Genomic DNA, 26,877 nt, shown 5'->3' with positions numbered 1-26,877 from the left:
GTTCAATTTATCATTTACTTCAGTCCATACCAATTCGCTCCATATGAGGAGGGAAGAGATATGAGATATACTTCTACTGTTGTGGATATGAATTTATGTATTAAAAAATTGGTGGCAAATGTAGCTTTTCTTTTAAGTAGGTAAGGCTATAAGTATAGCCTGGAAAAAAAAAAAAAAGTAGTTGTTTAAAGGGTAGGAATAATTCTAGTTGCCTTGTTGCCTTTACCTTGCATTATTATCTTACTTCATGATTTAATGTTTATGTTGATATTCAGTACAAAACAAAAACTTATATTGTGTAAGCGTGCCATTTATCTGCTTTTCCATTCTTAGAAGTTCTCTGCTGAAATCCTGGTAATATAAAATGTATGACAAACTGGAGAGATTTCATATTTGTTAAAATTACAAATTATTAACTTGTATTTTGGTTCTGTAGCAGCAAGATCACTTATTGAATCCCTGATGCATGCAATCAAGACAGTCTCCCACACAAGCATTTAATTCTGGGCAACTGGTATTAGGCTCCTAATTTTGATTTGTAATATAAAAATCACCTACATTGATTCAGTAATCTTACTTTCTATTAGCTTGCTGAGTACACTGCAGATCATTTGCAACTAACTGTATGTGAGAGTATAGATAAATATATTTTGCTACTTCAAGTGTTTATTATTGAAGCACAAGGGTCAAGTTGTTTCTTACAATGTTTCATTAAATGTGTTTTCAGTTTATTTGTCCCAAAACTGAGCTTATGGTGATTGTGACTGTAGTGAACCCTATGAGCCCCTTCCTACTTGGCGTAGAAGGATGTAGAAAGAATCTTCAAAATTACATTGATGAAACGTTTGCAGTAGCCTTTCTTAGTAGACAGAGAGAAGGGTATACCCAAATCTGTTCCTTTTTTAAGTCTCTAAATTTGTTAATTTAAAATTATTTCTTTATTTTTCTTTGGCATGCAATTAGGCATCATTTAGTAGTTTTTGAGTAGTTGTGTGTGCATTGGATACAGGTAGGAGTTCCTATATAAATGGGATGTACAGTGGGATGTTCATATGTGCATGTGTTGTACATAAAACATACAAAACCTTTATAACTTAACCTGTAACCGTGTATTCCAAGACAATTGCTCCAGTCTTATAATGCTAGTGTTAATTGAGATTCTGTTGTGTATCTGACTAGACAGTGTCATTAGGAATATTAACTAAAAATAAAATCAGGCTTTTTATTAGCAGATACTACTCAAGTCATATTCTTATGACACTTCTGGAATAAGAGCTTCTCATTTTCCTCCTCAGTAGCACATTTTTTGTGTTCTTTCACAGACAAAGGAGAATTTGTTGGCCAATGGTAAACTTGAGGATTATGATGATGATGAAGAGGATGAAGACCTAATGTGGAGGTTACCCAAGGAAGAACCAGACTTTGAAGATGATTTTTTGGAGTATGATCAGGAGCATATCAAATTCATTGATAATATGTTAATGGGATCAGGGGCTTTTGTGAAGAAAATTTCTCTCTCTCACTTCTCAACCACTGATTCGAACTATGAATGGAAAGCACCCAAAAAGTCATCCCTGGGTAATGTTCAGTTTTCATCAGATTTTGATGATTTTGACTATAGCTCTTGGGATGCTATGTGCTATTTGGATCCTAGCAAGGCTGTTGAAGAAGATGATTTTGTAGTGGGCTTCTGGAATCCATCAGAAGAAAACTGTGGTGTTGATGCAGGAAAACAATCTATCTCATATGACTTGCATACAGAGCAGTGTATTGCTGACAAAAGCATTGCAGACTGTGTGGAAGCCCTGTTGGGCTGCTATCTGACCAGCTGTGGTGAAAGAGCTGCTCAGCTTTTCCTGTGTTCATTGGGGCTGAAGGTGCTCCCTGTAATTAAAAAGACTGATTGGGAAAGCACTTTGTGTGCCACCGGAGAGAACTGTAACAGTGAGCAGAAGAATCTTTCACCAAACTCTCTTTCTGCTTCTGTAGCTAATTCAGAGCCTTCTCTTTATAAAGACCTGGAGTATGGCTGTTTGAAGATTCCACCAAGGTGTATGTTTGATCACCCAGATGCTGAGAAAACCCTGAATCACCTTATTTCTGGTTTCGAAAACTTTGAGAAGAAAATAAACTACAGTTTTAAGAACAAGGCTTATCTTCTTCAGGCATTTACTCATGCCTCATACCATTATAATACCATTACTGGTAAGTTATCTTAAAGAAAACTGTTTTTTCTTACATGATGAATGTAAGAGAGGTAGTTTATGTTGTATTTGTTCCTCTGTGTAGTCTTTTTTTTTTTTTTTTTTTTAATATCTGGCACGTTACTTTAGGAAGTCAACAGTCTCTTAACAGAAAATCTTAGGAAACAGTATCTTGCATTGATTTAGAAGGGGGGATACTTGTTGAAGCTGTGTCTCAACGATTATTCATATTTTGACTTGATACAGGTACAAGTGTCATCTCTGACACTGTATCACCAGTTGCATAGAACTTATGTTAGATCCTCATTTAGCTGTGATAAGTTCCTTTATAACTCCAGAAAATCACAGTTTTTCTAGAAGTAGAGATCACGTTTTGCAACTACATTTACCAGTTTTGTCCCATAATTTAATCCCCCAAATATTACACTTTGACTGTACTTCTAAAGACTAAGTGTAGACTATACAACATTTATTAGCTCAATAGTCTCTAAAATAGTGAAATACAGAGATTTCAATTTGAAGTTGTGAATTGGAAGGCTTAATTAAGTCTAGGTATTTTATTGAGTAAATACTGAAGCGGTTTACTAAATCAGACTAAATATTAATTTCAGGTAGACTGCCTAATGTCTCATAAAAGATTTAAGAGCAATCCAAATTTGTATGTCTGTAATCTTCAATTACTTTTGCTTATACTAATTAATTAATTATTCATTCTTTCTAAAATTATAAATATTTTGCTATTATAACATGCGACCCTATTTGAATGGCAAATGCCTGTGCAGTCACCAGTCCAAATTTTTCCCTATAGTGAATTGGTTCCTTATTCCAAGGAGTAATAAGTCTCTGTTTTAATTAAAGAAATAAGTCATTTTAAAAACTTAGTACATTGAGAAACAGTCCTGACGAAACACTGAAATGCTGCTTTGGTTTTTCATTTGAAGTAGTATTGCCTACATGTACATTTACTTTTTACAGAAACTTCACAAAACGTATAGAAGGTAGATGATTCCTTTTTATATATGCTAACAGTAACATTGGGGCATAGTGCCTAGATGAAATTACGTTGTTCGTACCCAAAACATTTGATCCCAGTCCCTTTTCTATTTACCAAATAAGATAATTTGGAGTTGCTGCAATAGGCAAAGCTTCTTTTCTTAAGAAGCATTAGTTGTGATGTGGCAGTATCTTAGATTCAGTTGCTATAAAAGCAGCTTCCTACTAGCCATTTCACTCTCAAGTAGTAATTTTGTACTCCTTCCTTCTCTTCCCACCTATCCCTATTTGCTTTCAAGAGGTTTAGTTGGTGGTGGTAGTTTTATTTATTTTCTAAAAATAGACCTCCGTAGCTCTCCATTCCCTTCTCCCTTGTCAATTTTCCAAACAGCGAAAGCTTGCCAATTTTATTTGTCAGCTTAAAAGGAGCCCCTTCTGAATGGGAATCTTGGTTCAGTGCATTTAGAGAATTCTAAATTTGTGGCCAACTGCACCAAAAAATCTCATTGTATGTCCCCCTGCTTTTAATGTAGTGATTTCTTTATTCATTTTTGGAAGACTAATTGTCATCCTTTTCAAATTAATTTCCTAGTAGAGTCTCTTGATTTTTATTTGTGCATGTTTCTCAGCACCAAAGGGCATAAACATTAATTGTTTATAAACAAAAGTATTTTGCTAGCCTGACAAATTAACATTTGGTTTAAAAGTAGCTTTATTTTTAAATAAAACTTGTATTTTTTCCTTATTTTTATAATTCACTAACAACCTTTTTAAAGATAACGATACCTGTTTTAAAATACGCATTGTCTTCCGTGAGCATTGGATAGTTTGTGGAATTCACAGGGCAGCGTACCAAACCTCCTTTCCAGAAAGGCCTGGAAAGAATGTGTGTGATAAACTTAATTGTGTTGTTATATATTCTTGTATTTCCAATGCTTTCAAGATTGTTACCAGCGCTTAGAATTCCTGGGAGATGCAATTTTGGACTACCTCATAACCAAGCACCTTTACGAAGACCCACGACAACATTCTCCAGGAGTTCTTACTGACCTGCGATCTGCTCTAGTCAATAATACCATTTTTGCATCACTAGCTGTAAAGTACGACTACCATAAGTACTTCAAAGCTGTCTCTCCTGAACTGTTTCATGTTATTGATGACTTTGTGCAGTTTCAGATGGAAAAGAATGAAATGCAAGGAATGGATTCTGAGGTTAGTGGTAGTAGAAAAAATGTTTTGAGTGTCTGATTTATAGCATGGCATTGGATTTTTTAGCATGATGCGCATTTTTGTAATGTTTCAGTTTTAAGCACAAAGCAGCCAAAAAAGCAGGTGGCTCCCAGTAATAAAGTATTCAATATGCAGAGTAAAATACAATCTTCAGAAGATATAACGTACATAAAAACATTCAGAATATAATTTGAGACCAGTTTTGCCTATAGATTTTTCTGTGACAGTTAATTTCAATTTAATTTTCACCTTTGTGTCATTGTTATTAGAGTGTTTTCCCTGTGTTGTTCTTAGCTTGCTTTCTCCTCTGATCAATTGGAAGCCTACTATACAATAAAATTGTAACGAAGAGGCACTAAGTCGCATAGTGCTGACTCGGGATAGGATATTCATGCAATGCTATGAACAATACCATCTTGGCACAATGACTGGGATTATTTAATTTAGCACACTGTATAAGAAATTCTCACTCTTTATTCTGGATGATTTCTGCTGGAGCAGGTGTCATCTCATTGCACTCCAGTGTGTTTGAAATGTAAAACAAAAAGCTTTGTATCCGCTAGACAGGGAAACATAAGCATCATTCAAATAAACCACTTAATAAAAAGGTTAACTGAAGACTTGCAAGCACAGATCATATGTGTCTGAATGGGAAACATAATAATGAAAATTTACTAAAGAATGGACTAAAACCAACTCCTTTAGATAAGCTGCTCAGAAAATGTGTGAGAGCAAGGGCCTTCGGGGTCAAATTCTAACCAGGGTTTTGGAAGAGATGGATGTCATCCTTTTTTAAAAATGTTATCAAATAGATATTCCTAATAGTTTGTCTTCTGAAAAACTATGACTAATCTCTTAGAAAATATTCTGAGAATACCCTGGCACTAGATAAACACGTTTTCGCTGACTTTAGTAACTTCTACTTTCTGATATACAATTTAAAGCTTGGGAATGAAAAGGCTTCAGTTCCTTATGTGTTTACAGCCCTTGCATCTGTTAGAGAGTGAAATCCATATGTTTTACGGGAAGGTTGAGAAAGTATTGACTAAGAAAAATTTTCATTGAAACTTAGATAATACAGATTATTTCACATCAGAGATCAAACTATTATCTGTGTTCATCACGGTGTAAGTAAAAAGATTAGAAACTCAACTTACAAGCTCATAACAGTGATTTTTAGCTTTGTTCAGTTCTAGCTGGTATGCAAAAAGATTGCCTAAAAACTTCCACCGAAGTTGCGACCAAATTGTGAGATAGCTGTTTCAAATAAAATTCTTGTTTCACTCTCCCTACGCCTGCTCCCTATCTTGGTCTGGCACTGAATTACTGAAACTCCTATTTCATCACAGTTAATGCAAGAGTCTTTGTTTCTGCAGTTCATGCCAGCTAGACTGGTTTCCATGTGTGTCTCCACGTCATCTGCTTTTCTTTTTTCAGATCTCACTCCTGAAACATCTGTTGCTCCTTGCCTTATAGCTCTTAATTTCTCTCTCCTTCTATTACTTAAGTTCTGTGTAATTCTAAAGTGCTTCAGTTTGCACTTGGTATGAAATACAGTATTCAAAACACAAACCATTTCTTTTTTTTTAACTCTGAAACTCCTATTTGGAAGTTAACACATGAGGTTTGACTTGTTTAATTGATTTTAGGTAGGAATGTTGGGTGGGTTATCAGTTATCAATGGCTTATTTTAATAATGTTTATTTTATGCGTGTCTTCTGAGGTGGATGAGGTAAGGAAAGATGCATCCAACTTTCATCCATGGATTTGACTTAGAGATTTTAAAGACTCCTTCTAGGAGGTCTTTAATGTATGAAGTCTTCTTTTGTTATGAGTAGCTTGCTAGTATTCACTGGTAGAGCCAAGTCTGTTTCTTATTGCGGGAAAAAAACAGACCCATGGTGAAATCCTACAGAATTATTAAAGGAGGAATTCACAAAGCATATAAGTCCTCTGTACACAATGGTGTTTGGGATTTTTTTTCCACATTTGAAAAATGATATATCCAGCAACTTAGTTTCATGGTTTCATTGGGGAATAAAAGAACAATTTCACTGTGGAAAGTTGTCAATGAAAAACTTAAAGGAAGCAGCTCAGGATAGGATGTAAGAGAGGTTACATTTCTGAAGATCTTTGTTTTATTTTAAAAGAAGCAAATGTCTTTCTCTTTTCTCCCCTCATTCCTCCCTCCCTCCCCCCCCCCCCCCCCCCCTTTTTGTAATTGCAAACAGCTCAGAAGATCTGAAGAAGATGAAGAAAAAGAGGAAGACATTGAAGTACCAAAGGCCATGGGGGATATATTTGAGTCCCTTGCTGGTGCCATTTATATGGATAGTGGAATGTCTTTGGAAATGGTTTGGCAAGTGTACTATCCAATGATGAGGCCATTAATAGGTATCGTCAGCTTTCAGAAAATAAAAAATTATTGTGTCATTTGTTATGAAGAGAACAAGCATCAATTTTTTTATCATTTATTTTTTAACAGAAAAATTTTCTGCTAATGTGCCCCGTTCCCCAGTGCGAGAGCTGCTGGAAATGGAGCCAGAGACGGCCAAATTTAGGTAAGAATACACTTTCTTTGGTATAGACTGCCCTAAAATGGTTTTAAGCTGTGCTTTGTAAACTGCTGAAGATTTTTAAATGTCATGAGTGACTTCTAATCTCATTTGCACTAAGGAGCTAAGATGGTCTTTGTATTCATTTTTTTCCCCATGTATAACTTTCTGAGAAAAGTAATGATTTCTGTTTAACTATGCTGCTTTTACTTCTGTAGAAAAGAGAAAGTAGGTCTTGTGTTTCACATTAACTTGCCTAGACAGTAAGTAATTCTTGTGTATATTTTTGCAGTCCTGCAGAAAGAACTTACGATGGAAAGGTCAGAGTAACAGTGGAAGTTGTAGGAAAGGGAAAGTTTAAAGGTGTTGGCAGAAGCTACAGGATTGCCAAATCTGCAGCTGCAAGAAGAGCACTACGAAGCCTCAAAGCAAATCAACCTCAGGTCCCAAACAGCTGAGACTCCTCTTAAAAAATAAATAAAATGGGGAAAAAACACATATGAAAAAAAAAAGCAAATTTTTAAAAATGTTGATGTTGAGAGGAACAAATTGGAAGACAGAATCTAAAGTTTGTTTGATAACAGAATAGTTAACAAAACATTTAACATGTATAAAATTTTGGAACTAATTGTAGTTAGTTTTTTGCGCAAACACAATCTTGTCTTCTTTCCTCACTTCTGCTTTGTTTAATCACAAGAGTGCTTTAATGATGACATTTAGCAAGTGTTCAGAATAATTGTTGTTAGGTCTTTTTGGTTTACTTTTATTGTCAGTACAGCTTTGCTTAGTGTTAGAAGGCCAGGGAGCTTATGCCTAATGCAGTTGCTAGATTTATATATAGTAATCTTGAAATTCTTCAATCTGTGCACTAGTGCCAGTCATAAAGCAGTTGATAAACTGTACTGGATGATTGGGTATAAGAAAGAATAAGTGTGCCAGTATTCTCCTTTTTTTTTTTTTTTCCCTCCATGTCATCTTTTTGCATTAAGATGACATTCCCAATCATTATTGCACTTATTTGTTAGGGACAGATTTTAATTGAAATGGCTGGCATGCTGGTAGAATGAGACTTCAATTTCCTTATGCCACATAGTCTTGCATAAAAAAAGGTTCTTGCCTTAAAAATAAATAAACCCTCATTAATAATCATTAATTTTTGATCTTTTTTGGAACAAGCTGTTTTACATTCCCGTCATTTTGTTATGCATTTTACAATGATACAGCTCTATATTTACAGTACAACTCATTACTATAGCTGTGAGTTATTACAGGATTATAATAGAAATTGTATTCATATATATGTAATTAGGTTATTTTTAACAATTCAGAGGAGGTGGTTAGTCTACAGATTTTTTTATACCATAAACAAAATATGGTCTTTGGCTAAAATTCCAATTTTACACAAACCTGCAAGCTAGATAGTTCCAATACTGGAAACAGTAATGAATAATTGCACAGTGCAAGTTGTCACTCTAACAAAATAACCTTAGACATATCACACCTAAAATATGCTGCAGATTTTATAGTCAATTGGTTACGTATTTAATGAACGGAGCACCTTTACACTTAGAGATATTTCCACGTAAATTTCTTACTGTACTTTTCAGAGTTGCATGCATATTTCACCTACCAAAGCTGTGCTGTTAAATAACATGAAAGTTGATGTTTGAGATAACTGCCGTACTTTTGATACATCTGTGATTTAGGTCCTTAATTTAGAGAAACTAGCTCATTGATGTTTTGGTCTACTGGGGGTGGGGGGAAATCATACTTTTATTTTTTAGGCTTTGCCTATACTTCTTTAATTAGATTTATGTAGGCACTCTTCACTTAAATACCTCAGTTCTTTTTTCTTTTCTTTTTCTTCTTTTTTTTTTTGCATGCATTGTTTTTTTCTGTTTTGGTGCTATGTTTATATATTATGCTTGAAATTTTAATTTTTGCACTGTAACTGTAATACCTCTTAATTTACCTTTTTAAAAAGCTGTGGGTCTTGTACTCCCACCAATATCAGTAGAGGTTTGCTGCAATTTTGCCCTGTTTAATTATGCTTGAAGTTTGAGAAAGCAGAGCAAGGTGTTTTAACGTTTTCCAGCACAATAGTTTGAACTTGATGCTGTGTCTTATGTATTAAATTACAGATAAATACTGTATTTCCTGCTTTTAAACCCTATTCCTTTCCTCACAAAATGCACACTAAAACAAAACAAAAACTGTCAGCTCTTGCTTTCTTAAGAAAAAAAAAAAAAGACAAAAAAAAAGCCTTAGTGGCAAGGGATAGGCATTAAGCTTTTCTGAAATACAGTTTTCAAATGTTCGTGTATTTTCTATCTCAGTCATTTTTCATTCTGCAAAAAGGACCATTCCTGTATTTGAAAAGAGCATTGTTATAGTACTCAGAGTGAGAATTAAAATACTGGCTTGTAAACAAATTCTAGCATTTCTTTGGTACTTCAGTCATGAAATTATAACAGCAAAGTATAAGACCTGCAAGTCTTGATGTGTATAAAAATGTGAATGAGATGGAACAGTGAAAACATGCAGTCTAAGTTTTCAAAAGTAAATTGCTTTGAGTTAGCTTTTTCTTTAAGTTATAGCTCTTTCTTCCTCCTATAGCTCACTCCTAGAGGGTCGGAGTGAAGTTTCTTAGAGAAAATACATGGTCAGTAAAGTTAGCAATTATGTGTTTCTCACCAGACATCAATCAGCAGATAAAATCAGACCATCCAGAAAGTCTTAAGTAGTTTTAACTGCATTACAGGAAACTAAAATTTAAGTTAGTCTTTGAATGCTTAAAATTTCTTACTGATTGTTGAAAGGTTATAGATTCTCAGGGGTTTCAGGTGATTGTTAGCAGTAAAGTGGTACAGAGTGTTTTTGATGCAAAGAAAATTAACTGAATTTGCTCTGTATTTCAGAACAGTTTAATGATCACTTTGTTACTAGATAAAGCCTATGAATTGGAAATCTGAAAGGTGTAGTGGCTGACTATTAAAGTAGTTTCTGCTGCTGATGCGTTTTTAAATGCGTTTTAAATGCCGTAATTTTTTCCAGTGTGACCTCATTGAAATATTTTGTATCCTTTGAGATAGAAAAATCATATTAGTTTCCATGTTGTACATCTGTGTGTTTTACCCTTCAGTTGATATGGTTTTGATATTGGACAGTGTATGCTATTAAAGACCTAAATCTGATCATTTGAAGGTTGGGATAGAGATCACTTGCCAAGCTGTGAGCACAAGTGTAAGCAGACTGTTGCAACCCATCTTCAAAAGCAACCACACAGGCTCATCATAAATAGTGTGGGGGTTAGTTGGCATGAACCTTGTTGTTTTTTTTTTTATCTAAGTCCTGTTATACTGTACTTTAAACAGTCCTCCTAACTATGCTGCGTTTTTATTTTTATGGCTTTTTTTTTTGCGCTGTTCTGTTCATGTAGCACAAATAAGCATTGCACTTGGTACCATGCTTTACCTCATTTCAAGGAAAAAATGCTTAACAGAGAGGAAAAATGTGGTTTGGCCTTGCTGCTGTTCTGATTTACTGAATTTGAAAAAGATAATTATAATGCCTGCAATGTGTCATTTACTTGCACAACTTAAATAGGTCATTTGCAATGTCTGTGGCATTTTTACTGTATGTGGAAAAATACAACGAACGTGTGTAACAACTCTTGGTTGTATTTTAAAGCTATTGTTTTTTTACTACATCATTTTACTGTTATGTGAAGTAATTAAAATTAGAATGACCTCTGACACTCCAGTAATTAATTATCTCTGAACAAACCGACATATTATATGTATAATGTAGTTTCTGCAAGATGACAGTCCCTAGAATTTGGTCAGCCACAACTAAATCTCTGCTCTGTCTGAATATCGAGTGTCCAGTAGTGACTTCTGAAGTGTTTGTTCAGCTTGATGCTGCTAAAGTCCATACAGAAAAAGCCTATTATTTTTTAGCCTCATTACACAATAGTATGTTGTGACTGCAGAGTACAGAACTTAGAGAAGAATTCAGACTAGTTTCAGTGCTGGGGAGAAACATGTTGTTGGCCCAGGGATGAGGCGCCAGATCCTCAGCTAGTGCAAGTTGATGTAGTAGTATTTTAATTAATGGAACTGCGTTCTTTTACAACCTGAAGATCCTGTGCTTTTATATATATAAAGAGTTTGGATTCTTCTCCTTGTAAGTAAATACAGAACTATAAACTGGAAAATAGGGGTTTTATGTTGCTGCGTATGAGATAACTATGCTACATGCATTTATCTGTATAGAAAATGAAATTGTTGTATCCCAGTCACAGCATTACGCATAATCTGACAATGACAAATAGTGCTGAGATCTGCTGTGATGCTACACTTGCTTCTGTCTGACAGTATTCTGGGTTTGTATGCTTTGGGTGGGGTTCCCTACAAAAACATTCTTCTGGAAATCTGTGTATTTTTTATATGAGTAAAGCGAGAAGGATTTTGATTTTTGGTACTTAATTACTGACATTGATCCTTTCCCAACTGCTCTAATTTTCAAGAAGTTAATTTCTTTACTTTCATATTAGGTTTAAAACTTAAAACACTACAGTTCATGACCATGAAATGTAATCTGAATATCAACTGTAACTCAATCTGAATTATGTTAGCAAATATCTAGAGGTCATTGTAGTATACTCCACTAGCAGTTAAAATTAACTTCTGTCAAAGCTAACTACATTTCTTAAAAATAAATTTTATCCAATAAACTCCTTGTTTTTATTTCCCTCATTTATTTGAATGGCAACCACAGACTACTTTAATTGCTTTGTAGATGCACTCAGAATTTACTGCAGCAGCAAGTTAGAGAGAAAAATGTTTGAAAACAAGAATTGGAAATTGCAGGCATTTTTATTGTAAATAGTTTGACTGAAAAGATGGTTGAAATCAAGTAGAATGAATAACAAATATAATTTGATGGACAATAAAATATTTACCATCACATGCTGCAGCTGTCTTTAAGGGACATAAAATGTAATTCATTCATACTGTAATCATGCTGCAGAAGTTTGCAATCTGCACCTTATGGATCACAATTACCTTTAATAGTTTTTTGTAATAATTGTAGCTGAGTATATCTCCAATAAAGTTATGGTCTGTTCACCTTGTATTGTCTTCTTGCTTTTGTTTTTAGTTACTATTAATATTTTTATAAATCTTCTAGAGTTTACAAGAACTTACTTTTCAGTCTCAATCTGAAAAAAAAAAAATCTAAAAAAGTGAAAACATCATTTCTTGACCTAGTTTAAATACAAGTCTGCATGTCTTCTTCCTCTGATGAATGAAGTGTCTTCATAGTTATGTGACGACTCTTAAGGGACGCTCAGGTTAAAAATGATGGGGTACATGTTACGATTTGATCTGTGTTGACCATTATACCTACAAAATTCCTGCTGGAGCTGGGAGGCCCCAGAGTACAAGGGTTCAGAAACACAGCTTTGCACAGTTCAGCATGTTTTAAGAGTAGCATGTTAATCTGTGCTAATAGTCCCCAAATTAATCAAATTGGTTTTAATTATTTTTTCCCATTTGTTTTCCGTTAAATATTTCACGTATCCTGAATATTGAAAACATGTTTGTAGTAACGTGGTGGGTGCACCAGTGTTGTATGTCAGTGTTGCACAGAGACGAGGTAGACCTGCCAATCTAAGATCAGGGGTTTTCCTTTTTGAAAGCTTCCCAGTGCAATCAGTTTCTTGGCATCTGCAGTGGGTAACGTGCACCTTTCTTCTACAGCTTTCCAGCTTCTCCTCCCAGCCTAGGTCCCCACCTGGCACTGATAGTTAAGGTCCTTTAAGCTCAAATATGTTGGCTAGATAAGCACAGCCCTTGCCCCCAAGTTCTAGCAAGCAACTCAAATCAGAAAACTTTCTTTCCCCATTTTTTTTCAACAGGAAAATTAAAATAAATTAAGAAATGAAAAGAAAAAAAAAGTTGTCACCTTGGAGGAATAAGATGTGGGGTGGCCATCTAAACTTGTCTCAGAGGAAGTGATCCATCCCATGCTGGTTCGTAATGTGAAGCATCTGGAGTTGTCCAGAAAGTCAAAGGGTGAAATCAATAAAGTATTCCTGCTGCTGATGGCTGATGAAATTAAATTTAAGCTACACAGAAGGCAGCAGTGACTGGGTTCTTCCCACACACCCCTGAAGGTACATCAGGCTTGACTTAATGATAAACCTGTTTTCTTGATCTGCAAAACAACAATAAAAGTCATGAAAAAACGAATAATTTGAGTAAAGCTAACATCAAACTTCACATTTTATTTTACTTGGTCAGATAATCATAGGACAAGGGAGAATGGTTTTAAACTAAAAGCGGGGAGGTTTAGGTTAGATGCAAGGAAGAAATTCTTCACTCAGAGGGTGGTGAAGCACTGGCACAGGTTGCCCAGAGAAGCTGTGGATGCCCCATCCCTGGAGGTGTTCAAGGCCAGGCTGGATGGGGCTTTGGGCAACCTGGTCTGGTGGGAGGTGTTCCTGCCCATGGCAGGGGGTTGGAATTAAATGATCTTTAAGGTCCCTGCCAACCCAAACCATTCTATGATTTTCAGGATATTTACCCTTTGCCATCCTGACAAAATTCAATGACCACTCTATAGAAAGTAAAAAGAGAATGTCTCTATATCTACCCAAAGAAGTATTTACAAGTACTGATTTCTCATACTCTGTATTACAGGAATAAATGTTTCATAATAACATCAATGAGGCTAAGATGTATTTGGTTAGCTGCTGTTCTTCCGAAGTAAAACCATACAGGAAAGGAATTGGAGTGAAAACTGAGGGGAATAAGTTTTTGAATATGCTTGCCCTGAAAAGAAGTAGTAACAAAGCTAATCGTGGCTTTGAGTCCAGAAACATGGAGGAGCAGATCTGGTACTTGGCTGGGCTTCCCCTAACACTTCTACTAGAGTCCAGGTGCAGAATCTGTTCCTTAGAGGAAATCTCCATGTCAGCGGACGGAGCCAGTACTGACATGTAAGTGTGTTTTATTTTTCTCATAACTATCATTATGTCCTTCCTTATTGTAGAATGTGAACAATGCTTTCATTTTGCTGAGTAAAATAATCAAGGGCCTTCCATATGTTATGAAAACAGTATCATTTAATTTGCAGTTTAATCATCTTCCACTTACCTGGCTTATACTCTTCTTTTAATATTACTTTACTTTTTTTTATATATATATATTTTATTGGAAGCCCCATGCTAACTCTTAAATTGAAGTAATTTTCTTCTGTTAACTTGAAAATTTCCTGTAGTTTGGGGTTCCTGTCCAGTTCCAACTGAAGTCATGGGGAAGACATCCACCTGGGCTCTGTAATTGGCGTGCGTTTGAACTTAACACAGACGTCTTTCAGATAAAGTAAATGGAAAGAGTTGAGGAATGCAGCAATATAAAAAGCCAACCTCTTCTGTTTTGCTTTTATTTTTTTTCAGGCTCTTAAACAAAAAGGGTGGCATGACAGCCAGCTACTTGTGAGATAACCCACCTCTTGTGGTGAATATCCAACTGTTTGTTCCATTATTCCTTTGCCAGGTGGGCGAGATTTAGAGGGAAGGAACAAGGGCCATCATCCTCAGAGCTTTTATTAATGTCCAGGACTCGTCAGCTTACTCCAGGCACGCTCTCTGCAGACCGCGACAGCTGTGACCAGCTTCCCCTGTCCGCGAAGGCATGGCTGCAGCCACGGGGCACCGTTCAGTTCTGCGCTTAGGTGGCCCTGTCAAAATGAGGTGACTTAAATGAGAGAAAGGCTCCTTCCTCCCCACCCAGGGCTGGCACTCAGCAGTGAGGTACATGGATCCCCCTCTGTAGCTAGTAGGTGAAATGTTCCCTTATGGGAAAATGACAGGCAATGGGAGGAAGAGATTTCTTCTTGCGTAGCATGTCCTGTGAGTCACTAGTAACTCCATGGTCACACTCATCTCTTGCCAAGGTGAGGTCTGTCCCCTCTTATTTACTCGGGGTGAGTATGATCTCTTGAGGCTGTTTCAGCATTTGTAATGGCGGGATGCTAAGTCTGCACGCTTCACTTACCGAACGGAAGCACTGAGCTACATGAGGGGACTGTGGGATTGTCAGTCCAGTCCTCAACTGTTCCTCTCAGAAAGCAGTTTTCAGAGAGGTATTTCAGTGACACTTCAACATCAACTTTAACATTTTCAACTTTGTTTTATAAATGAAGGTCTAAATATAGATGAAGGAGCAGCTATGCTTGTACGAGTTGCCTGTTTTACAACTACTAGCATTAGCAGAGGCATCAGTGAAGACATATCATTAAGTAGAGACATCTGCTTTCACGTTCTCATACCACAGCCACCTACACCAGTCATTTTTGCTTCCATGCTGTGCACTACCCAGTCATCTAAATTCAGGCAAGACCTGAGTTTCAGAACAAAACTCTGCCTGAATTCAGTAGAGCCTCAGGATCTTGATAGCTGAGATCTGCCATGCTTTCACACGCTTATGGTAATTGATAGTATTTTGCGGAACGAATTCTGTTTGGCAATTATTGTTTTCAGGGTGATTCTAGCTGGAATAGCAGGGAATTACATTCCTGCCAGCAACACTCATTACCTTCCTCCCAGCTTTACATAGTGCTGTGTTCCAGGCAAGAGGGACCTCGTTAGACAGATGAGTGTGGCACGGGCAGCTGTACTCGCTGCCTGTCCAACTGGCTGCTGCAAGGCAGGGCCTCCAAAAAGGCTCCCTGAAAACAAGGGCAGAAGTTCTCAGGCCTCAACAGCAGTCTGGAAGTTGCTGGTACTGGAGATGGAGAGGAATCTGTGACACTTGGAAGATGTAGTAACCCTTTTTTCCTGGGCCAAAGGCCTTATTTAATGCAGCAGCTAAATACGTGGCACATGGCTGCAGGAACTAAATGTTAGCGTGTAATCTGTGATAGATATATAACAGCTGCATTTTGTGTAGGATATGGCACATTGATGCACGTCAGGGAATCCCAGAAACTGCAATAACTGAGAAAGGAGTGGTGGGGACATGCAGAAAAGCCTGAGATGTGTCAACAAATGGAGAAAGCTGTGGGCTAGAGATGATATGGAAGAAATGCCACAATTCAGAGAGGGCTTAAATATAGAGAGGAAAAGGAATGGGCCTGGGTAACTTGGCTCATAAATCAGCTCCCCAGAAAGGGGTGAGCATGGTGGAAGGGGACTGGAGAGTGGTGGAAATGGGCAGAATTTGCTTATTTCAGCATTAAGTTTTCAGGTGAGAGCAGGACATACAGGAGGGACTGGGAAGGAGTGAAGTAGAAGTAGGCCGAGTGAAGTAGGCCACGTAAGGTAGAGCCTTGCAAAAAACAGTGGTCAAGGTCAGCCACCAGGCACTCCAGAACTCACTTAGTTTTGGCCACTTCTAACATTTTTTAAGTCTCAAGTATCCCTGAGCTTAGTCCTCTGGGGTGCAAGACAAGTCCTGTGGCCAGGAGCCATCTTGCCATGAACGTTGCCCCTTCCTGAAGCAGTTCAGAGCTTGTGCTGGTTTGCACCTCACCCCTGTGCAGACCCTGTGTCTTAACTACAGTAGTGAAAACTGCCCTGCAGCCAAAGCAGCCTCAGGGCAAGAAGAGCTGTGGTCTGTCTGTTGTGCTGGCAGCAAGGGAACAGTTTGAGTGGCTGCTTCTACTTCAGAGAAGTGCCAGCCCTGGCATGGTCAGCAGGCACAGCAGGTATGCGTTTGAAGGGTGCGAAACTGTTTTGCTGTTAGAGGTAGTCCATTTGCAACCTTTTGGCACCACTCAGCACAAAATCCCCTGCTGGTTCTTCACCTTATGACTGCTCACATAGGGAGCTTCATTTCCTGATCCCCTGCTTTGGCACAATCTGCTTTTTTCTGACGGAGAACCTCTGCCCTGAGCCTTCCCCAAGATTATGTGTCTCAAACTAGAGAGAAGCGATTGGAGCTTAGGTTTTCAGTTGTCTGGCTAAAGTCCTGCAGGCAGGACTATGTCCTTCGGTGGTGACTTTCAGGGGACAGCTTTAAGTGTTTTAATCAGTGACCAATTGTCTTGTAAAGCTAAACCTAACCTAATGCTCAGGAGTTGATTCCTCAATGTGATCAAAGAGATTCTGAGGAGATCCTGAGTGAGACCACGCCAGAGGGATCTGGGGCTGACTTGAAGCCACAAGAGATTACTTTGGCAATGATAGCAAGTGTAAAGAAGCAGATGAAGCTGCAAATATAATCAACTGAAGAGCACAAACAGTTTTCAGCAGTACAGGTAACGGCAGTCTTTGATGGCCAGGTTCTAACTGTGCCAATGCCTAGCCATAAATACATGCATCTGCCTGATTTTTCTCTAAGGTTGCATTATTTTTGGACAGTTTCACTCAGCTGCCCACCACAGAGGTCTTGCTTTCCTGGAAGTGCGTCTGGGGTTATCTGCTGGGTATAAGGGGATTCAGCGTGGTGATGCTGGAGGCGAGTAGCCCGTGAGCTAGGATGCCTACGGGACACCTGGGGGCAAAGGCAGCGTGAGGGCTGACGCCTTCTTCGAGACAAAAGCTGGAGTTTGGGCCTTGGATGGCCACGGCAAGGATGCCCTGCCTCAGCACGCATCCCGGCACAGCTGCCTACGCACCTCCCTCGCCTGCTTCAGCTTTTTATATTAGGCTCCTGAGACCTAGGTATAATTTTCTCCACTCCCCGTCCCCAACCATCCCTCTAGGCTGTCAGTGTTTATAACTGCTGTGTACAAGGTCTCTCCTCTGCTAAGCCCCGCTCCACCCCAGAGGCAGCTGTATTTCCACAGCGCATGAAGCAATTCCTGTACGCAGGGTTTTAAAGTGCTTCGGGATCCTGGGGGAGAGAAGGTGCTATTGTACGAGTACAAGATATTATTAAAACAGGAATCTGCGTAATGGGTGATAAATTTTGATACTGTATGTTTAATATAATATGACGGTTGTAAATCCAGTGAATTACCGTAGGTATTTGCTGTGCAGTGTGTTTATGAATTGTTTGGGCAGGTGTTTTTCACGTCCCAGGTTTTCACACAAAATGTGAATTATAGGACAGTTTAATAATATTCCTTGCTGGATTCCAATATGCTACAATTAGCTGCAGAAATGTTATCACTGAATGCCCCAGCTTGGTTGCTGATTAAGTCCATATATAACAAGGTAAATGAAAAAGCAGTGCAGAGAACGGAGATCTGCAGAAGTAAACTTTTAGATCTGACTTTGATCTCTTATGAGCAAATATCTTTTAGAGCTGAAGAAATCAATAGTTTCAGTTTTGTCCAACTGCATTTTACATGTGCTTCCATATTGGTTAGAAGCAGTTGCAATAATGGAATAGTTTTTAAAAGTTTATGTTCGATAGTTATACTCTTAATATTTATCGATGTGAAGGGATATCTGTACTGCACATGTTATTTGAATCAAACCTTCCTGGATAGCTTTTAAATCAGATCCAAAATAATGTAATTCAGGATTACATAGGGTCGGAATTTCTTATTTTTATTTTTTACTGACTTGCACATAAAAAAGACTTATAAGACCTTGAAAAAATATTCCCCTTTTCTGCGGAAGAGAGAAGCACTCCAATTCACCATTCCATCTGCTTTTGTGCTACAAGCTGAATCTCATCCTGAGCTGACTTTACACCAAGCAGACTTTACTGCACTAAACTATCTAAAGGTACAGCCGGGTGGAGGTTTAAAGCCTTGTGGGTGAAGAACACATCTTCTCAATCATTATAGGATTTTGTGGGTGTGAGTTTGGTCACAGCTAGTTTTATTAATGCCCATTGCTGGGTTTCCTTGAGGGGGGGGAGAGACCTTCTCATGCTAACGTAGGTGCTCACAGCTCCTGGGGTCACTTACACACCTCCCTGCCTACTGCTGGCGCCTTCCAGATGAATGAGGCTCAGGGCTGGGTTTCAGAGGTGCTGCAGTCCCACCGCTGCTGCAGATGTCCTTGGGGTGTCTGGAGGCGCTGGGCATCACCGCCCCTCTCCGCCGAGCCAGTAGCTGGGCTGGGGGCTCACCGGCGCGTTCTGTTCCCTCCTGGCTCATGCAAGGGGCACACTCGCAGTCCCCATGCCGTGACTCACTTATGTGCAAAAGCCGCCCTTGGCCCCAGATGATATGTTTGCATTTCATAATTAATGCTGAACTCGACTCGAGGCAGATACCGAAGGACGATTTTTTAAACAGATGTTGCAGGTCACTTGTAAGTTATTTGTCAAATAAGTTTCAGAGCGCAAGCCGCTGCTTTTGCCATTGTAACCAAAGGCGTATGCTGTTCGGCAGCAGTAATTACAAAGCCAGGGCAACGCAGGGAAAATTCATCTTATTTAAAAGTGTTTTAGTGTCACCAAACAGCTTGCTATGCCATTAGGCAAGTTTTGCTAGACACGTTCGAGTCGAGGGTTTTAATTTGTTTGAAGTATTCTCTAAAACAGAATTATGTTGGAGTTTACATAAAATGAGAGAATGACATGAAAAGTTTTAACTTAAGCAGCAAAATATAAAGGCTAATCTTATTTAAAAGTAATATGTGTGTCTTGATTGAGTGCCCAGATACACTCAACTGGGACATTTTAGTGGAATCGGTTCTAAGCTGTTACACTGAGTTATACAGAGTAGGTTTTCCTGAGCTCACATTGCCAGACCTGAAATACTCTTGTGGCTGCATTTAATAAAGAAACGAAAGTCTTGGGTAAGGGGATATGATTTTTTATGACAGAAGGAATGCAAATAACTTTTAGTCTCATTGCCTAGACCGGGTTTGGTCTGATTTGATGGAGTTTAATAATGACTTATAACCTGTGCTGACAATGTGCAGACCCGCACAACGTCATTTAACTCATTTATTCTGCTTGCTGTAAAAACAAAGAGATGGCAAATAAATATATGGAAAGTTCATTGTTTGTCAGAGGGCCCAAGCCAAAAGTTTTCAGTGACCTTTTAAAATATGGTCCCAGGCTAGTACTAAAATGTCTGTCACTCAGCGCACACACTTGCACAATTTGGCCTTTTAACCCGTGCATCTTGTTTTTCTCTCTTTCAACTGGTTGTATGAATTTCAAATCAGCTGCAGCTATTTAAGTTTTTGCATTGGAGGATTACTGTAAATTGCAGTCTGACAATTACAATGTACAGCGCACAGGAGAGTTATTAATGGATAGGCCTACTGATGGCCTTTCAGCGCTGACGAGGGCCTGGTGTTCCTCACCCGTAATTAGATCCAGTGGTCACAGTCTGGGCGGACGAGGCAGAGGAGGGGGCGGCCGCTGAGTGCCGCTTTATCGGAGGAAGATATCAATTGATCATGGATAGTTACTATCGGCAACGTCTAAATCTCTAATTCACCTTCTCCTTAATGACTTGTATTGGCTTAAGAAGCTCAGCCGCTTGACAGCACGGCGCTCAGCTGACAAAGCCGCGCAGGTGGTTTTAATAGAAGATTTCTGTTGCTTGAGATTTTGCTAAAGACAGAGCAACAGTTCAACAGACACAATAGAGGCCAGTAAAAACCCCGGTCTGTTCCTCTACTCGCCGAGGATACCGGCGGGGCCGGGGCTGAAGCGAAACACCGCTCACATTCACGGGGCACTTTTTCCCCTCACGAATCCTTCACAGGGGCCTTCTCTGAAGTTTCAGTATTTATTTTAAGGAATGAATCTTATGTGGGCATAAATTATATTTGACAAATGAAAAACCCTTCTGGAGGTAGATTTTCTTTTTCTTCTTCTTTTCTTTTTTTTTTTTTTTTTTGATACAGCACTATGAAAAACATTTTCCAGAACACATAATGTTCCTGAAAAATTAAATACACTTCTTCAGACAAAGAAAGGGTCCTGTGCCCAGGAAGAAATACTAAGTTTTACGAACGTTGAAGGCAATAGTTTTTACTATTGATAAAACCAGAAAATAAATGGACTACAGGAAAAGTGCTTAGATGGACATGGTGTCCCAAACCAAAATTCTGTCTTTTTAATGAAGTGACCCAAAAAGCAACAGTTTTGTGTTTAGATTATCGCAGTGTAAATCCAATAAGTGATGGGCACTCAACTTCCCAAGGCACTTCTGATCCAGCCCTGATCCTTTCTAGAAAGATTACAACCACCTGCTGGGAAGTTTTCCACTCAGCAAAGTTTGTAGCCAATCTGATGTTCACAGTATGTCCCAGAGGTTTTTTATTGTTATTATTCAGATTATGTATACCTATCTTGAATATAGGTTTGAGTCTGTTAAGGCTTTTTTTGGCGGGTAAACATTTGTTTAAAATCATGTTCCAATCTCTTAACACATCTTGAAGTAAAACCTAATTGAGTAGATCGCTGGCGTAGGCGGAACTTTCTGTTGTTGTTCTTGAGGGAGACCTCAAAAGAAAAGCAGGTCTGGAAGACTGCATTTTAGCCTTGAGTGGAAACATATTTATCAGTATAAAATGTGCTTTTCAAACCATTCTAGAACTTGAAATGCTGATGGACCTGTCTTCTGGTTTCACTACTAGGTTCATGACCTCACTTCCAGTAACACTTCTGGGCTCATGTCATGGTTTCTACTTGTGGGCACTAATTTGCCATTTGCACTTCCTCTCAACTCGCAACCCATCTCTGTAAGGTTTAGTTTCACAGTGCCTAGGTCAGGGACCACTGGCCCGAAGTATTAAAAATAAATACCCTGTGCACCTGCTGTGTGCTGTTATCTCAAGATCTCAAAGTACCTTTGAAACTTGCTAATTATGCTATCAAGCTCTGATTGTTACCCCTGTCAAAGGACAAAACAAAGGCAGAGATAGATAAGAAACTCCACTAAGAACAATAAGTTGTTAAATGATGCTGCGTTAAATGTTCATTAAACGTTTTGCCTAGACAGGGATATAGACTGAGCTATGAGCATGACTGAAATCATGATTCTTTCATGCTGATTGTGAGATTTCCGTGGGCTTCAAACTTGTCGGGAGCTCACTGGCATGTTTTTTGCTTTACGTGAGGATAGCACCCAGGAGCCCAAGTCATAGATGAGTTACCACATAATTGTAAGATTTCCTCATTAAGATGAGAGAATTTGGAGCTTATCCAGGCCCTCATTCAGAAAATGGTGTAAGCATCTACCGAAGCACACTTTTTCTCAAAAAAGTTCAGAGCTTTAGTAGACTTTGTGGACTGTCTCTGCTGATATAGGGTTTGGCTGGAGTGTAATGTCCTTGCTCACTTGCATGTGGGTCCCATTCTGGAGATTCAGAACTGGGGGAGGCTTTGCAATAGGAACTCCTGTCACATTTCAGGAAACCAAAGAGATCATTAAAAAGCGTGGCAAATAGGGGGGAAAGTAACGTGTCTAAGGGCATATATCTGAGCTTTGGATACAGGGAGCTAGCTTATGACCTGTCTGAGTTCTGTGGGGTCTATGGCGCTCTGTAAAAATACCCTCCCTTCCAAGGAGGGAGCAGTGATACTGAATCTCATCCTGGTCTGGGTCTCTAAAAACCCATGGAGTCAAGGACGGAAAAGTCAAGCATGCAGCTCACAGACTTTCCTGAAGCCCCCGAGCTGAGACTTTCATCACTGCTGTCTGAGCTAGTTAGCGGGGCTGCCCACATCACCCTGGTTTGCATGTGGATGTACCAGCAGAAAGCTGAGTGAGAGAATGGTGCTGTGGTGGACGGCTGTTTCCCTCCTGTCTCATGTCTTGTGTGAGCTGGTATGGATTGGTGCTGGGGCAGACCTGAGACTCAACCGCAATGTCTGCAACTACGTGTCAAACCAGAAAAAGTTGAACTTCTCATTGAGGAAGATTTTGGCACCAAGAATCAAATGCAATCCTTTTTCTTGCCTTAAGTCTGTCTTTTTGTTTTATTATTCTTATTTATTTTTCCTTTAAGTATGGATTGGAATGTTTCCATTATTGTATTTTACCTTACCTGTGTTCGAGGACTTGCAGAAAGAGTCATTTTGGATGCAAAGACCAAGCCTTGATCATTCAGCCCTCAAAGGTGACAGTTTTGGCATGGTTTAAGGGTTCAAAGTAGAGGGGGCATATTCTTCACTCTTGTAAAAAGGGGAACCTCTGCTGTCTGTTGAACCCAACAGTGTGCTCTATAATGGTTTCCATAAGAGACATCTCAGCTCAGCCCCTGTAATAGTCTGTTGGGTGTGAATAGTCTGCCAAGCTGTTAGCAATTTTGAGCAAGCCTGTTAGCACCATGGTCTGATCATCTGAGTTTTGCAGAGAGACTTCACTGAGCTGCTCTGTTGCTCGCAGCTGCATTGCTCTTGCACTAATCGTCTTCCTGCAGGGCAGCAACACTCGGGAGCTGCTGACATGAGGTAACTCTTCACCCTTTTCATCTTGCTGCCCAGAGACAATTGTGCTCCAGCATGTGGTATTTCAATTCAAACATGCTTACTAATTTTAATGAATTCGAAGATAGTTGCTTCCCTGATTAATACACATTAGCTAATGATGTTTGTGCAAGCTGTTCAAATATGGTTTTGAACATACATTTTTCTACCAGTATGCCCATGAATTGAGACCAAAAAATATTTTTCTGTGGATTGGAATATGCATCTATACCTCATTCTCCTCTCCCAAAGTAAAAGCGTTTACTGATTTAATCTTGAGTGTGGCTGTCCATCTATGATTTACACATCGAGCCATCTGATGACAAAGCACAGAAAACAACCAGCTCCTCAGCTTCTGATGCAACATACTGCTGCAAAAAGCATTACAATGAGTAACTGAGTTCTGTCACAGTGGTGCCTTCATCTTTTTATTCCTTTTTAAAACAAAGTCTGTTTTGACTGCTTTGCTATACTGTTAACAGACAGATACACTCAAAATGTTGGCAGTTATGTTAAAGGCTGGATTAATATAGGTTTGTTATTTTACTAGCATATCCAAAGGCAAATACTCCTACTGGACTCCACCCTTCAACTGTGAAGCAGGTTGTAAATCAGTCCCTTTTTTTGTTGTTTTAAAGTAGTTTAGGGGCTTTAAAATGGTATTTAATTTTATTACAGCCTGCTTGAATACGATTTCTAGCTATTTCTTCATTTTTATATCAATTTTTCTGTCACTCAGAAGTTTCTGAAGATAGAAATGCAGTCACCACTAATACCAAGGTGTAACAGAAGTGATTACAATATATTTCATGACTATTCTCTCCCGCATTTCCATATGTACAGAGGGAAAGAACAACGGACAGTTTTTCAGACTTTGTCCCATTGTCTTTGAAGCTGGAATGGGTGAATTGGTCTTTGCTTCTTTCCTTTGGATATCTCTGGTAGGTGCACAGCCAGCTGTCCTTGTGCTTGTGCTGCTCTCCTTACTGTAGCACTAAGACTATGGAAAAAGTATTCTGCATCTGGAAATATGGACGGACATGGCTACTGGGTCAGGAGCCAGCAGTTCTGATGCTAGCACTTGTTCAGCCACATCCATCAAACATGCCATGACCTGTGAAAATTATATCCTAAAACATCCCTCTTTGTTTGTTTCTATTTTGAAATAGAAATCCGGATGTTCACCAGAATTATCCTCTTTCCTCAAAACCAGAGCAACGTAATCTGAATGTTACAGGAGAGTGTTGTATGAGCTGATCTTCTGAGATTCTTGATTCCTTCTAAAAATAGAGCCCTCCTATCCATTAAGATAAGACTGAAATGCTGGTGACATTAAGCACTGCTAATAGCTTTGGCGTTCTGGGTTGCAAAACAATGTCCATCCTGTCTAGCAGGGACAATACGTCTGTCTGGTCTCTCAGACCCATGTGAGAGACTCTAGTCCATAAAGTGCCACCTCCCCCCACGTACTTATGGCTACTGCCCCCTGAGAGAGGTACCCAGCAAACCTGTGATGTTTCAGAGTTCTTGAGATAAGGCCTGTGTATCCTGGAAGACAGACCTGCTTCTGCTTCGTTTTGCCCTCTTGTGATTTCATGTCCCTGAAACCCCTTGTGCTGTTTGTTTTCATTTTCTTTGTAAGGCTCCCTTTATCTGGACTGCTGCTGGAGCTCAGTTTCCCCCTCACATCCTGCCCCTTCAGCCGGAGAGCGCCTGTGGGAGCAACTCAGGGGAGTGCTTGGCCATGCCTATGGACCGGCATCTGTGAACAGTGTGCTGTGCAAACCCAAGGCTGCTGGCTGTGCTGGAAGAATACTTACAGTTTTCCAAATGTAAGGACCAAAAGTTGGAAAAAATGTTGATTTTTCAATCCCTATAGGATAAAGTCTGACACCAAACCATGCTTTCCTGCTCTTCCTTTTGCTCCCCAGCACTGTGTTCCCGCATACTCCCTGGCACCAGCAGCGGTGTTTGCAGACTGCGTACTGAGACCAGTGAGGGAACCATTCCCATCAGAGTGTATATTTGTTTTATTTTCTGGTTTGTGGTCACATTATATTTCTGTTGGATCGGGTCGTTGTGACCTGCTGCATAGCTTCAGGAGCACCAGCATCAGCCCATGGGGGAAGGAAGGGCTGCTGGAGGCAGGGCAAGTGCGGGCTGACCCCGGTCTCTGCTTCCCCTGGCAGTCTTCTGCTGCAAGACCATCTCCCCTGTTCTCCCACCCCGTGTCTCCCATCGTGTCAGCTGTGTGAGCCAGGGTCAGCTCCTGTCCTGATGCTCAGATTGTCTGATGAGCTGATGTGCCTGCGTGCAGCCACGCGGTCCCAGCACAATGAAAATGGCAGAAAGGGATGGCAATGGGCCGGAGACAGAGAGCCAGCCGCAGATCTCAGGAGCAGTTGGTGGTTGGATCAGCCTAAGTGTGGTGTGAAACCTAGCCCGTGTGGAGGCACGGATCAAAGCACTGTCTCAGAGCGTTCACATCAGATACAGAAAGCATTTAGCAATTTACTTTGGTGGTGAGATAGAAGTTTACTTAATATTTCTGGAGAATATAACCCTGTGCTGCGGTTCGCTCCTGCTCACCTCGTTCCCCATCCATTACACCCACCCACCCACCCACCAGCACAATGACTTCTTTGTTGCCGTGGAAAAATGCTCCACGGGGAGCTGCACATCCCAGAAAGCAGCTCTGTTTGCGTCTCGAATCGTGATGGATCACTGCGGGGAACTTTAAATCTCTGCAGCTCTCAGATCTCTATCGAACACGGGGGCAGCTGGAGTATGCTCCATTTAACACAAACTACATGCGTAGCTGGATTCTTTACCACCTTGTCAATGCCACCCCCAACTGCCAAGGTCGGAGAGCCCCTGAGTCTACTGAAACCAAAGGGAGGCAAGGATTTTCTTTTACTTGGATGCAGTTTTTTTTTAAGGGGAACTTGGGAAATAATTAACACATAATTAACCTGTGGAACTTTCTGCCAGGAAGTATTACCGAGGCCAACCGCTCTGCAGGGTTAGGAATTTATATGAATAATAAGAGGTCCAAAGTGGAAAAGGTATCAGCCTTCAAAGCAGGGTGGACATCATTAACCAAAATGAGTTAAGGAGATGGTTTTCTTACGGATAAATTATTTCCTAGTGGTCTATTACGGGATATCTTGTGCCTTCCGCTGAAGCCTCTGGGAATAGCTACTGATGAAGACAGGATACTAGGCAGGGATAGAGCACTGGTCTGATCCACTTTGGCAAACGTGTTTCCTATTAAATATTCGGTCTTGCAGATGTGCTCTAAAGCTAATAGAGCTGTGCTCACCTTGGTTCCTGCTGTGTTCCAGGAAATAATTGCTTGTTCAACTGATTAAGCAAAAAATCTTATTTGATCCCAGATCTGTCACTCTTGTAGATTGTCATTGTTTGACTGATTCACTGTTGCTTCATCTCAGTGGGAAGTTGTTTGTTAGAAATGAAGAAGTTTGTAACGAAGGTAGCCGGTCTGCTAGGGAGTGAACTAGGTACGGGTGTGACATTAAACTGTCAGAACAG

The 26,877-nt window shown here is 39.5% G+C and overlaps 2 protein-coding genes across 8 annotated transcripts in view; both read left to right on the top strand.

The window, feature by feature from the left end:
- The window catches only part of DICER1 (dicer 1, ribonuclease III), a 73,170-nt gene extending 61,054 nt beyond the window's left edge, over positions 1–12,116 (top strand). For all 7 annotated transcript variants that reach the window (XM_080594905.1, XM_080594902.1, XM_080594901.1 and 4 more), the window contains 5 exons: positions 1,323–2,205; positions 4,141–4,409; positions 6,659–6,821; positions 6,913–6,988; positions 7,275–12,116. In XM_080594905.1, coding sequence (XP_080451031.1) covers positions 1,323–2,205; positions 4,141–4,409; positions 6,659–6,821; positions 6,913–6,988; positions 7,275–7,440 — 1,557 coding nt within the window. In that variant the 3' untranslated portion in view covers positions 7,441–12,116. The remainder of the gene's footprint in view (positions 1–1,322; positions 2,206–4,140; positions 4,410–6,658; positions 6,822–6,912; positions 6,989–7,274) is intronic.
- A 387-nt stretch (positions 12,117–12,503) lies between these two features.
- LOC308196203 (uncharacterized protein) overlaps positions 12,504–26,877 on the top strand; it is an 83,044-nt gene continuing 68,670 nt past the window's right edge. Inside the window, exon 1 of the mRNA XM_080594909.1 lies at positions 12,504–13,985. Coding sequence (XP_080451035.1) covers positions 13,693–13,985 — 293 coding nt within the window. The 5' untranslated portion in view covers positions 12,504–13,692. The remainder of the gene's footprint in view (positions 13,986–26,877) is intronic.

This window comes from Anser brachyrhynchus (genome assembly GCF_964034855.1).
Source record: "Anser brachyrhynchus genome assembly, chromosome: 5".
NCBI classification, from domain to species: Eukaryota; Metazoa; Chordata; class Aves; order Anseriformes; family Anatidae; genus Anser; species Anser brachyrhynchus.
Note: the sequence above shows the minus strand (reverse complement) of the source record. Positions and strands in the feature narration are given on the sequence as shown.